At 38.7% G+C, this 13265-nt stretch overlaps 1 protein-coding gene across 1 annotated transcript; it reads left to right on the top strand.

The window, feature by feature from the left end:
• Positions 1-873: 873 nt before the first annotated feature.
• On the top strand, positions 874-4904 carry LOC140321595 (uncharacterized). Its single transcript, XM_072398328.1, has 3 exons — positions 874-1010; positions 3092-3850; positions 4684-4904. The coding sequence occupies exons 1-3, from the start codon at positions 929-931 to the stop codon at positions 4701-4703; spliced, it is 861 nt and encodes a 286-aa protein (XP_072254429.1). The 5' UTR covers positions 874-928; the 3' UTR covers positions 4704-4904.
• The last annotated feature ends 8361 nt before the right edge of the window (positions 4905-13265 follow it).

The following is a 13265-nucleotide window of genomic DNA, read 5'->3' as shown; positions in this document are numbered from 1 at the left end:
AATTTTTTAGCAGACCATTTTATGGATGCAGCGTCCAGAATCTAGTGACTCTTCCCTCACACACGTCCAGGTCCATTAAGCCTTCTGGCCATCTACAGTGCATTGTGGTGTCATTCATTCTCAATACCACCCCAATGAACCACATTGCACTGGAAGTGAGGGGAAAGTAACAGCAAGAATATCAATCTGAGTAGGGCTTCAGTCTTTTTAATACTTTCTTTGCTTTTGTTCGAGATTTTATCTTCTCTTTTGTGTGTTGTGTGCAATGTGGTGCAATAGCACCACAGCACACTGCGATTGCCCAGATATATGGACACATAATGTGGTTACCCGATTTGTTAACCTTCTGCAATTCACAAGTCACAGTGGGCCCTAAAATAATATAAGTAAACATAAGACAGCCTATATGGAGGCACTAAACTGTGGAAGCTGGGTCCTAAAAATTTTGTCAACAGGACAAGAAAGAGGCTTACTATTGGAGCCTCAAATATCAGGAAAAAACTGTCAGGTTTAATCTCTTTTCCACTATTTTAGGATTGGAAAACATAAAAAAGTACCTGGAGTGCCATCTTTTGGCTGCAAATTGTAAATATGAAATATTGATATTTAATATTTTGAGCAAAAAATCTATTATTATACATAATTCAGAAAATGCATACAGGACCCTATTTATCACATTTAAATATATTCAGTTTTTTTTTCCATAGTCTGGGAGTAAGAGATAAGTCAACATTCTTAAATCCATTAATCTTCTGGGAAAACCCGTGTTTAGACTTCTTCCTTGAGACAAAATGAAGTGGATTATTAGGAATAATAACAGCTCCCTAGGCAAACAGCTTTCTGTATGGAGACAAAACAATGGCCGTTTATAAAATGACAGCACAGGACGAGCAGTCAAGTGGAAGTGTGAACTACCGAATCAGTGACCATGGCTTTATACGGGGCCGTTATCCTGAGCCTGACCTTGGTTCTCCTCCAGGTGTCACAGATTGCATCAAACCCATTGCAGGGTGAGTACAGGGGGTTTACCTACCATGGAATACGGGCAGGAGAGATCACATTGCAGTTTTGTGGGAAAAATACCAGTTGTTGCTATCGTAGGGGGTTGTTTAGTTTATATAATTTGGTCTTATTGATATTTTATTAAAATAAAACTAATAAATAGCCATTTTCAGAACCATAACAGGTCAATGATAATTGAAATGAGCTTCACTGACTCATTTAATCCTAAAGTTATCTTCCTAAATTTGCCCAAATCAATAGTTTTTTAAAGGAATTTTTGAGGAACCATCAGATTTGCTGATCCCTATTGGTCACTGTTTTTGTTATAGGCGACCCATGAATTATTTCTTGTTATGGGTAGATGTTGAAGAGTGAGATCACCCACCGGCTGTTTGTAACCAATAAAGGTTACAATGACCTGTAGCTTCTTGGCAGAACTACAGGTAAGGTGCTACAATGTCTCAATATGAAATGTATCACTATACGTATACAATGGGAATGGGATATCCTACCGTTCCTACATTTCATTGGCCCTTCTGCTCTTCGGTCCCCATATGTCAGCACTTCCCAACCAGCGTTCCTCCATAGGTTGCTGGGGGTTCCTTGAGCAATGAGCAATCTGTGCCTCGCAGGTCAGTTTAAGTGACACCAATGATGTTTTTGGCTATCTGTAAGGGTGACATTCTTCCCACTGGCCAGCAATGTAAGAGGAATTCTCCCTACTGATCACCACACCAATATACTGTGAGTTGTGAATATAGTAATTGTAGAAAAGATTCCCTGAAGACCTGAAAGTTTTTATAAAGGGTTCCCCCATAACAAAAAAATAGAGAAACACAGATATAAGGTATGTATAGGAGGATTTGTATGTAAGGAGGACCTTTAAAGAATTTAATACCAAGAGCTAATAGGTGTCCAGGGTAAGAGACGTATCAGCGGGGACATGTATATGGCTCACCTGCCTGCAACCTGTGCTCAGAGGCAAACCCTTCACAATCAGAGGTTATTGGGGCATTTGGACAGATATATTGTTTAGGGTAATTTACTGGATTATATATTAGCCATCTTGAAATTTTGAATTCCTTTATGGTAAAGTTCTCATTATGCATCTAACATCTAACATCTCTAAAAAATTCCTATTTTGTGGGACTTTTAAGGCAGTACATATAACACCATACCTATATATATATAAATCTTTTATTAGTAATATATCTTAAAATAAAATCTCCACATATAAGAACAAGTTCAAAATAGACACCTTGTTCAAGACATTACACACAAATTTCAAGCTGAACAGCCAGGTTATAGTGCTATATAGTGATATATTTTATAGTGCTGTATAGTAGATGACATCTTAGGCTTACAAAGTTTGTTTATGTAACAATTTTATATGTTCCGACGCATTTCTTGGATTGGTTCCTCTTCATCAGGGAATGATTACAAATAAAGTAGATAGGTATGTGTACTATAACAAAGAAATTCAGAACAAGTACTCAGTAATTTTCATAAATACATGTAACAATGTAATCAAGATTCAATACAAGCAATACATATCACCACAATGGGAAGTAATGGTAACTTGACCATGGCAAAAGAAAAGCATAAGAGGTAAGGGTGGTCACCTGAAAAGCATGAGCCCGCATGTGGAGATTTTATATTAAGATATAATATTATTATATATTATATAAAAAAAATATATATATATATATATATATATATATATATATATATATATATATAGCGTTATATGTACAGCCTTGACCATGGCAAAAGAAAAGCATAAGAGGTAAGGGTGGTCACCTGAAAAGCATGAGCCCGCATGTGGAGATTTTATATTAAGATATAATATTANATATATATATATATATATATATATATATATATAGCGTTATATGTACAGCCTTAAAAGTCCTACAAAATAGAATTATTTTCAAAATAGATGGATTTTTGAATGGGGATGTTGGCAGTGGGTTAGGATTAATTAGATTTGACAGATTAGATTTATCCCTTTGTCAAAGTACCTGACTATGATTTAGGTCTAGTTGCAGAATTCATTTTATTGTCTGAAATAATCTCACTTGTTTTGTAGCACAATGCACCCTGAAACCCCATGAGAGGACTGACTGTGGCTTTGGTGGTATTCCAAAAGATGAGTGCATAATGAAAGGATGCTGCTTTGACTCCAGCATCCCAGGAGTAATTTGGTGCTATAAAAATCCTCAAGTTATGGTACCAGAAGAACCTGTAGTAGAAGAGCCACAGGAGCCACAGCATCCACAAGAGCCTCAAGAACCGCAGGAGCCACAGCAGCCACAGGAACCGCAGGAGCCACAAGAGCCGCAAGAACCACAACAGCCACAGGAGCCACAGCAGCCAGAGGAACCACAGGAGCCACAACAGCCACAGGAACCGCAGGAGCCACAAGAGCCGCAAGAACCACAGCAGCCACAAGAGCCTCAGGAGCCACAGCAGCCAGAGGAACCACAGGAGCCACAACAGCCACAGGAACCGCAGGAGCCACAGGAGCCACAGCAGCCAGAGGAGCCACAGCAGCCACAGGAACCACAGGAGCCACAAGAGCCGCAGGAACCACAAGAGCCACAGGAGCCACAGCAGCCAGAGGAGCCACAGCAGCCACAGGAACCACAGGAGCCACAAGAGCCGCAGGAACCACAAGAGCCACAGCAGCCAGAGGAACCACAGGAGCCTCAACAGCCACAGGAACCGCAGGAACCACAAGAGCCACAGGAGCCACAGCAGCCACAGGAACCACAGGAGCCACAGCAGCCAGAGGAGCCACAAGAGCCGCAGGAACCACAGGAGCCGCAGGAGTCAGACGAGGAGGAAGGTAAATCAACAATCAATTGCTAAGTCATTTATGTTCTTGTTTGTTCATAGGTGAAGCAAAAAAATACATTTTATATATTTTAAAAATGAAATACAACATCTTAAAAAATGTTATATCGATTAATAATGGGTGAATATAAAAAGCAATAGAGAGAAGCTTTATTTATCATACAGAATATATAAAGATTGAAATCTTTCTTACCAGGAGCATAGCACAGATTTTCAATGTGTCTTATAGGAGCCTCTTATGATGTCACTTATGATAAATCAATAAAAGACCCCAAGCAGAATATATACTGCTACATATTCTAGATATGGTGAAAAAAATCAGCTCTCTATTGTATCCTATAGTATTCTACACTTTCAAGATCCACAGTAAAAGAATCCAAATTTTACCCTTTGTGGTTAAAAGGGTTTACTAAAGTGGTGTTGAATAAAGCTTTCTTTAAAAGATGAAAACTGTAAAAAAGAGGGATATGTAGACAAATAAGGTAATTACAACAAAGGTGATAAAATTCACCAATACAGTGTTTAGAATTCTTTTTGACATTTGATAAAAGTTCCCCTTGGTGAATTCCTTGTCCTTGACACCCTCACATACCAGTGTTAATGGAACCCCAGTGGACTTCTTATTAATATTATTTTTCATATTTATTGCATCCTGGAAGGTGTTGTGTTTTTCTCAGAAACCTAAATAAGAAGGCTGATACCATTTTTGAGTTAAGTTCACAGGAAGTTAGAAATGGTTTATATATATTCTTGTTTGAATCAGTCATTTCACAAAGAATCTTCCAAAGATCATCACATCTATTGGGTGTATTTTTTTTCTTGCAGTTTGCAGTACAGATTTTTGAAATTCAGAAGGAATGCTGTTGAAACACAAGATTCCAAAGATTTGATTGCCCGAAAACCTTGACAACCCTGAACTCAACTCTAGTACAGTGTCCACATACAATGTTGTCGCCTTATACATCCTCACTGAGCTTTCAACACATCATTTTATTAGTTCAGACACAAACAATAAACAAGATAATGATGCAAAATAATGTTTCTTTGTTTTTTTATTTTGAAGTATGTTTAACTTCAATGTTGATTATGTGACAATGGGATAGTGTTATACAAAAAAAAGTGCCACCATGGGTGCGTGTCATACCCCTCCTCAGCTAATAAAAGAAATTAGAAATTCCAACCTCAGAAAATTATCCAAAAATAAAGCCCCCACAGAAATTTGCATAAAAATAGATTTATATATATTAAAATATAGCATGATAATATTATTGTATTATAATATAATATACATTAGCCATAATAGATGGATTTACTAATATAAACTATTCACATAACAAAGTGAATTATCAACATGCAAAGGATATTTCCCCTAGCTTAATAAATAAGCTGGAGCTCTGCAAACTTCAATCACTGAATCATGTGCAAGGAAATTCTTTTTCTCAGATTTATTTGCACATGATTGGGTATTATTTTCAAAGTGAATTTTCAACTAGCAGATTTCCCCTCACTTCCTATCATATAAAACCATTTTTTATGCTTTGCAATCAATATGTAAAGAATAGAAACTAAATATAACTATACTAAATATAGTTTCCTATCTAGTTTTACTACTATCTGGGGCTCCATTGAAGAGATTTTATTTTATTGTGCATTGAAAAAGACCATTATAAAAAGCTTTTTTGTAAATGGACATTTGATACCTTTTTTCATGAGCACTATGGGTTTTTTGAGAGTACAGCAAAAGTTTGCGTTTAGACTGTCTTCTTCCAGGTGAATCTGTGTTTAGAGCTGTATACAGCAGGCAGGGAAGGGGAATGGGACAAGGCAATTTTAAACTTGAGCTATAGAGATTTTCACACGGGGACCTTTTTTAATCAAATCATCTGTACATTCACCTCATCTACTTTTATCATTTACATACATTTGCTCATCTAAGAATGCACAGAATAGTAAAGCAAGCATTCTTGTTAAATATTATAATAATCAGCATCCCTGTTACTTGTGTACTGGAATTTTGCTTGAAGATCTCCGGGTGCCATTGTATTCTGACACTTCCAGGTGTGTCAGATAGGATATTCCCTGCTGGACACTTAGATTCCTTCCACACTCCGCCTCCCCCAACCCTTTCCCACCAGATCACACTTACTCATTTAAATCAAACACAACACCCAACCCTCCATAAATGTACATCTTTATTGAAATGCCCACATCCTAATTGTTGAATAATGTACAGTACATTGTTCCATAGAATTAGAGCAGATACAGTCAATGAACAATTGAGAGCAGTGCAAATCTATTGCAGCGTGCGAGAAGCGTCTCCCCTTGAATTTCCCCCAATGAAGTGACACGAGCACTTCACACATGGATACGGGCGATGTACGATCCACTTCCACAACATACAGAAATGCACATTGCTGCACGCTGATTAAAAGTTACTTGCATTGATTCTTGCATTGTTAAAAAAAAAATTATAATAAAAGTAATTCTAGTTCAAGACATGTTAATATATTGTTAAAGTGCACCTGTCATTCATAGAAAATGAAGAACCCAATCTGTCTTGTAGACCTAAGCTTTAATGAAGTTCCCAATAAAAGAATCTTTTACAGAGAGGACTGAGGGCCGTGTGAAGTTTTGAGCTCTTATTTCATACTAGCTGTGATCAGCTAGTCATTGTGGGCATGGCTGGTTTTAGATAAGGTTTACAGGACTGAAACAGCCCTTGAGCACCGCAAGCTGAGGGCTGTTTGGTTGACTGAATAGGGATGAGCGAGAATATTAAGTTCGATCCCGCGGTGAATCAGGCCTTTCTCGCTTACCGAAAATGTAAACTAGAATGGCCTTCTGATTCGCTGAGAGGTCGAGCTCTCACCAAACAGGAAGATTTCCAGGAAATCCTCTGCGATCCCCGGGCACTAGAGGTTAGTTAACATCTAACGCTCTGGGGATTGCACACTCTTCTCAATGAATGCAGCCACAGCTGCAATCATTGAGAAGATGCCTGGCAAAGGAGAACCTCCTGACATACATACAATATAAGTATCTCTTACAAATGATACATTTGCATCTGTAACAGTATTTGTATCATTTGTAAGAGATACTTATATTACAAAGTCAGGAGGTTCTCCTTTGCCTGGCATCTTCTCAATGATTGCAGCTGTGGCTGCATTCATTGAGAAGAGTGTGCGATCCTCGGGGCAGTAGAAGTTACTTACTACCTCTCGTGCCCTGGGGATCGCAAACAGGAGGATTCCCAGGGAATCCTGTGAATCCTCCTGTTAAATTTTCCTCAATTTTCTGATGGTTTCGTGAAATCAGTTCGCCAAAATTTTGCGGAACCATCAGAAGTTTGAGGAAATTTTCGCGAGAATGGCAAAGGCATTCTCGCTCATCCCTAGTACTGAACAGCCCTACTTGGTACGAAAATGGGTTTATCTCTTTCTTGGAGAACTTCTTATTCCTTAGTTCATGACAAGAGGGTCAGAGGGCCCTATGCCACATTACCCTCATTCATTCTAAATAAATTGCCAGGATGAACATTGACTCCGCCTAAAGCAAGGCTGGTTTAAAGAAGCACTCCAGACAAAAGGAAAACAAGTGCAAACCTATACTGTGCTTTGTGCAATTACCTGTAATCATTCTTCTATATTCTGTACTGCACACCAGCTGTACAGGGCCACAACAAGTGTGACTGAAACCATTTTATGATGCAGCTCTAGCATACTAGAGGAATAATTGCACTATTAGTAAAAGGAGTCTCATTCAATGTAAAATAGCGTAAAGAAATAGGGACTGTGTGTACAGATGAAAGAAAGTTCTTACAGGCAGGCAGTGAAATTCTAACTACATGAAAAAGTTTTTTTCCATGTTGCCTGGAATTCTTCTTAAACATTAGAGGTCCATTTTAAATTCATCTAGCATTAGTTAAAACATAGATATAAAAATGTAGCTCCCCTCCCCCAAATGGCTATACAAACATAATATAGATTTTTTTCTTCTCATTATCATTATCGACAATATCATTTTTGCAGTGCTTAAAAAAATAACATTTTTCCATAGGTATTTTATCATAGGGAATCATATAATGAACACAGTGGTGAATAAATTCTAGTTTTACTCCTTTAACCAAAAATATTCTGTAGATTGGATAAATTAGTTCTGTTCTTTTAAATCTGTCTTTACTTGGAATGTTCGTTGAAAGGCTTTTTTGCCTATAAATCTTGGCATAGACAAATTCAACACATTGGGGCCACTATATGCCTAGCATGAATTCCCATTCTTCTTGCATACTCGTAAATAAGCCCCACCCCTGGGGAACCTGTAAATGGCAAAACTGTCGGGTAACATAAATCAAGTAACATAGCATTCAGAGTAGCAGAGAAACTAGACAGGAAGGTAAAATATTTTCACATTTTTCTAAATCCTCTGTAATGTTCTAGCCTCTAGTATTTCGGGGAAATTTCAGAGTTTCAGCTCTACTGATAAAATGTTGCATTTCACTTATTTTATACATACATTGCATTGGATTTTTAAAAGAAGTAAAAGAATCGTTCTGCAAATACAAATTATGTTATACTGCTGCAAAGAATATAAAAAAAAAACAATAGGAATTCAAGAGAAGCAAAAAGACATAATAATAAATTGTGTGGCCTGACGAGTATAAAAATGGGTGCTACAGAAAAAATGGGTGTGGATATAAAAATAGGTGTGGATTAATGATAACCTATGCACCTGTCAGGGCAGGCTATGATAACACCACTGGTCACCCCTCATTATGTGTCATATCCAGCTCCAGCAATAAGACCTAGCCTAGCCCAAGGCCAGCAAGAACTCATGTCCAGCCAGGGTCAGTTAAAAATAACTCCCATCTAGGGCCAGCAATAACCCCCATCCCAGCCTACTCTTTCATAATATAGGTTTACCAATGGTACCACCCATACATTTCAGTTTTTTTCTCTTTCCTGTGCAGCGCTACCCTTTTTCTGCCATGTTTCCTTCCCAGCAAGGACAATTTCTTCTTTCCATCACAATACCCTGCATAGCCTGTTCCTGCCCTTCCTGTGGAGTTATACATCACTGGTGGGAAGCTTAAGTCCCAGTGGCAAAGAGACGGCCGACCATCATTATTTCTGTCATCTTCTAAGCTTCTTGCGTTATTTCAACCTTTTCGGTTGGCCTAAGAGGCTCCCAATGCTAAAAGGGACCACTGACTGAAGTTCGGGATAAAGCATTGAACCTAAATGGGAGCACAGAGAGCAGCCCCTGGGCTGAGGAGTTCAACTTCATAGTTGAAAATACATTTAGTTATGCATTTTTTATCATTTTGCTGGATTAATTAAAAGGGTTTTATATTTATCTGATTGTTTATCTTCCTTTATATCATTTGCAATTAACTTTTGGAAGAGTCAAAGACCTCAGAGAGCTCATAATTGATGCCCTGTGAGCCATCTGAACACATGCTGTCTACGTGCTTCTGAGGGACCACATGGGCTAGTTCACCTGTGAGGTTATAAAGTGGAGTGGTTACTGTTTCATAGCCACAGGTAACTGTGGCTGCGTGCCAGGTGTTGTATGAAACATTTGAGGTTTGCTGGATCCATTGGGTCAGTTGACAAATATCTGCTAACTACCCATGAAAACCATCCTAGAAGGCCTTGGTTTGCAGTGTGTTCAATTGCAAGTTATGGTCATTGACTACCTTCTGATTGCCCAGGAACTGTCCACATAAACTAACAATGCTCAAAGAATCACAATGGGGCGGCTTTAGACAAAATGAGGTCATGGGAAGATATGAATATTGGTCCCAAATGGACAGTACACCACCTCCCTGTATCCCTTGCTATTTTGTAATTTGAGGCTCTGGAAAAGGTAGGGATCTTGGGTAGTTACTCAGTTTGCCCCCACCTCAATTGGCCCTGAGGTTTAAATAAGAGCAACCTTACATGTGCCAGCCATAAAGGTCAGATTTCAGAAGATCTGGCTCTCTCCAAGTCGACAAAACATAGTTAGAAGCTACGTCTACTGTAAGGTCAACATAAAAAAAAAAATTGCTGGCTGGGGAAGACATTACAATTAGAGTTGATCAAAAGGTGTATTTTAATAAAAGTTTTGGCCTTGCTGTTGCTTTTTTTTCTTATACATAAGCCAATTTGTGACTCTTGCTGGTTCACTGCCATTACTACCTTGAGAGCTGCCTTGGAACAACTTAGAATGCCAGACTGAAGATCTGAATGGGATCAATACATTTCACATGTTAATGGCGTACTGGTCCAACCTCTGTGTAAATACGTGACGCAGTGTCACACCCCCAGCGCAAAGGCAAGGAAACAAACTTTAGATAAGGTAATGCCAGATTTTAAGTCTCTTGGATTAAAATTATTTAACTTGGATTCCAACATTAAATTGATAACAAGTCAACACTTCTGTCACATACTCAACATACGAGTCTACATAGGTGTTAACCCATTGGTGTTAAGGCTAGCCATTGCAATTACTGGTAATGTACCTTTCCATCCTTGAACCCACCATATACCACAACAATGGTAAATGACAACAACTCTAGCTGAACATTTTATAGAGTATAGTGTGTGTCCCACCTGGTGGGCAAGTAGTTTTAGACTGGAATTCCAATTTAAATAATTTTCTGTCCGAACATTACATTCATTTTGTTTGGAATTCACTACCAAATTGAAGTCACTGGCCAGTCTCATTACCCTATGTGTGTGGGAAATCTGTATTTGGCTACTTTGTCCTTTGATACTGCATTTGTACCATATACAAGGACACCAAGGATATTGTTTGGTGCAGTGGTGGACACAGCTAACAGTGGGCCCCTGCGCAAAACTAACTAGTGGGGCCCTTTTGAAGAACTGACAAGTGAGCCCATTCCCCTGACACCCCAGCTGAGCAGCAAACCAAAAGTTCACAAAGTTGAACAGTCCTAACAGGATGGAGCACCCGGCGCAGGCATTGCTGGGATGGTTTATTCACCTGCCACAGAAACTTACACATTGCTTCCCAAGCCTGGCAGCAAAGGATCGAAAACTGGGTGGTGGGAAGAGGGTTTGAATGATGCATGAGCCTGGACACTGAGTGAAGAAAGGTGGTTGTGCAAGCGTATGTATGACCATGCAAGCTGATATGAGACCCCTTCAAGTTGAGGAGTTTCCGGGGCCCTTGTGCAGTGCCACGCATTGCACACTGCTATGTCTGCCCCTGGTTGGGGGTCTAAATTATGGTCTGAGATGTTGTTCCCAAATTGTAGCTATTTAGGAAATATAGAGTATCACTATCCTGTGTTTTAAAGCTCTACAAACTTATCAGTTCCAAAGCTCACTATTATAAATGATATAATGTAAAGGAGATGGGGATGCTGCACTATTAGCTTCCACTTTGAATATGGATTTGAAGGTGCCCATTGAATCACTGTTCAATCAGCCGGTCCATTCTTAGTCTAGTTTCCTTTGTTGCATTCAAAAAATACAATGTTGCTGTAAATAAACCCCTTACTAATATGTTTTTCTGTTTCTGATATGGTTCAATATCTATTTTATGCATTCTTAGCATTATAGTGACATTTAGTGTCAAATTAGGAGTTAACGTCTGTGCTCAGTTATTTGCAAACTCTTAAAAAAGCAAAAGCCAGAATAAATATATAACACTTCCTTGGAAAAGACTTGATTATGCAGGCAAATATTGATTTTTCCCATCCAGGATCCTGCCATGTGTTTGAGATTAGTAAACTGTGTTTTGACACCCATTTTGGTATTGCTCACTCTAAATTTAAATTTGTCCACTAGTGTTTGTTTATTTTGAAGGTGGCTGTATCTTAGGAAAATAAGCCACTCCTGGGTGTGCACCATGGTTGCCAGCTACCCGTTATTGCTAAGGACTTCCTTCCATCTTGCATTTGGTTATGCTTGTGCAGCAATCCAAGAATGATGGAATAATAAAATTCTAATTGGTGTGAGCCGGATATGGTGCAACTGCATTACTTTCTGTGATGGGACCCATTGGGCTGATTTATCAAAGCTTTCCAAGACTGGAGAAGATGAATTATCATGGGTGAACCTGCAAACCTGCAATGGATCTTGTCCGAGACTGAAAACATTTGCCAACTAATAGAAAGTGATTTTTTAGGAAATCTTTTGAGGTTTGTTGGGTCACCAACATTCACCCATGATAGTCCATCTTCATCAGTCTTGGAGAGCTTTAATAAATCAGGCTCATTGAGTCAAGAACAGTAGGTAACTACCATGGTTTGATCAGAGTTGGATTTACAATTGGCTTGTCTTAGGGTTAGGGTGTTGGAGCACTGGACCTTAAACTTTCAAATCGGTCAGATGATTATTAACATGGGACAATTGTCTAATGTCCAATGGAAATCCAATAGGGTCAGTCTACAAGGGGAGAATATGGAGAGAAGGGATGAGAATAACATGATGTAGGGATCAATTCATTTTTGTTTGTCACAATAAAACAGAGTGGACAACCAATTCATTTTGGGCATCAACTACGTCCCTTAATCAGAAATTAGGTTTACTGTAAAGGAGGAATTTGCATGAGTTTTTAATTCCTAGTATGTTCTAGCCAGAGCCCTAATACATTTTTTTCTCTTGTATATCAGTTTTGGTGTTTTCACTTAAGATGTTTTCACTTAAGTGTATTTTTATTGCTATACCTTCCAGCTTTTGTGGTAGGAGTTTAAAGAAGGCCTGCACAAAGCCAGCTCAATGTCAAAGACTTGGCCACCAAAGACTTGGAGTAATGAGTTTGGTGTGATGAAACTGGGATGTCCAACTTAGAGCCCTGACCTCAAAGGAGCCAACTCTTCTACTCCAACATCAGTCCCTGACCCCACAAATGCTCTTTTATCCAAAAATTCCCATGGGCACACTCCTAAACTTTGTAAAAAGCCTTCCCAGAAACTAAAAGCTGGTATAGTTGGAAGGAAACTGTGTGTAGGGTTAAAATTCAGGAACTTCATGCTAATGCCCATGGTTTTGGAATGGGATGTCCAACAAGTACAAATGGTGCAATGGTACGATGATCACATACTTTTATCAATATGAATCATCATATTTTTTTCATTGTCAGATGTAGCAGAAAAATGGTTATTAGATGACTGGAATAATAACTCTGTTTAGTTGCCACTTTTCTAAAGGCCTGGCCTATGAAGATTACTTGGATTCTCATCCAAAATGTGCACACATAAATAGAAAAATGCAGTAAACCACAACAACAAAATTATATCAGGACAGAACAGATTGACTGCTATAAGTTATTCTATTTCCCATTGACCTGCTTTAGTGAATACAACTATAGCTGTCCCTTTAAGAAAATCTCTTTCCGCGTGAAATGCAGGTGAAAGTTTGTGATCAAACGACGAATGGCAATGAAATGAAAATGAG

The sequence above is a fragment of the Pyxicephalus adspersus genome, chromosome 1, assembly GCF_032062135.1.
Source record: "Pyxicephalus adspersus chromosome 1, UCB_Pads_2.0, whole genome shotgun sequence".
Lineage (NCBI taxonomy): Eukaryota > Metazoa > Chordata > Amphibia > Anura > Pyxicephalidae > Pyxicephalus > Pyxicephalus adspersus.
Note: the sequence above shows the minus strand (reverse complement) of the source record. Positions and strands in the feature narration are given on the sequence as shown.

Excerpts from the sequence above, each read along its gene's own strand:
- LOC140321595 (XM_072398328.1), top strand. The coding sequence starts at position 929 with ATGGCTTTATACGGGGCCGTTATCCTGAGCCTGACCTTGGTTCTCCTC. Across the intron at positions 1,011-3,091 it reads TGCATCAAACCCATTGCAGG|CACAATGCACCCTGAAACCC; the intron begins GTGAGTACAGGG and ends CTTGTTTTGTAG. Across the intron at positions 3,851-4,683 it reads GGAGTCAGACGAGGAGGAAG|TTTGCAGTACAGATTTTTGA; the intron begins GTAAATCAACAA and ends TTTTTCTTGCAG.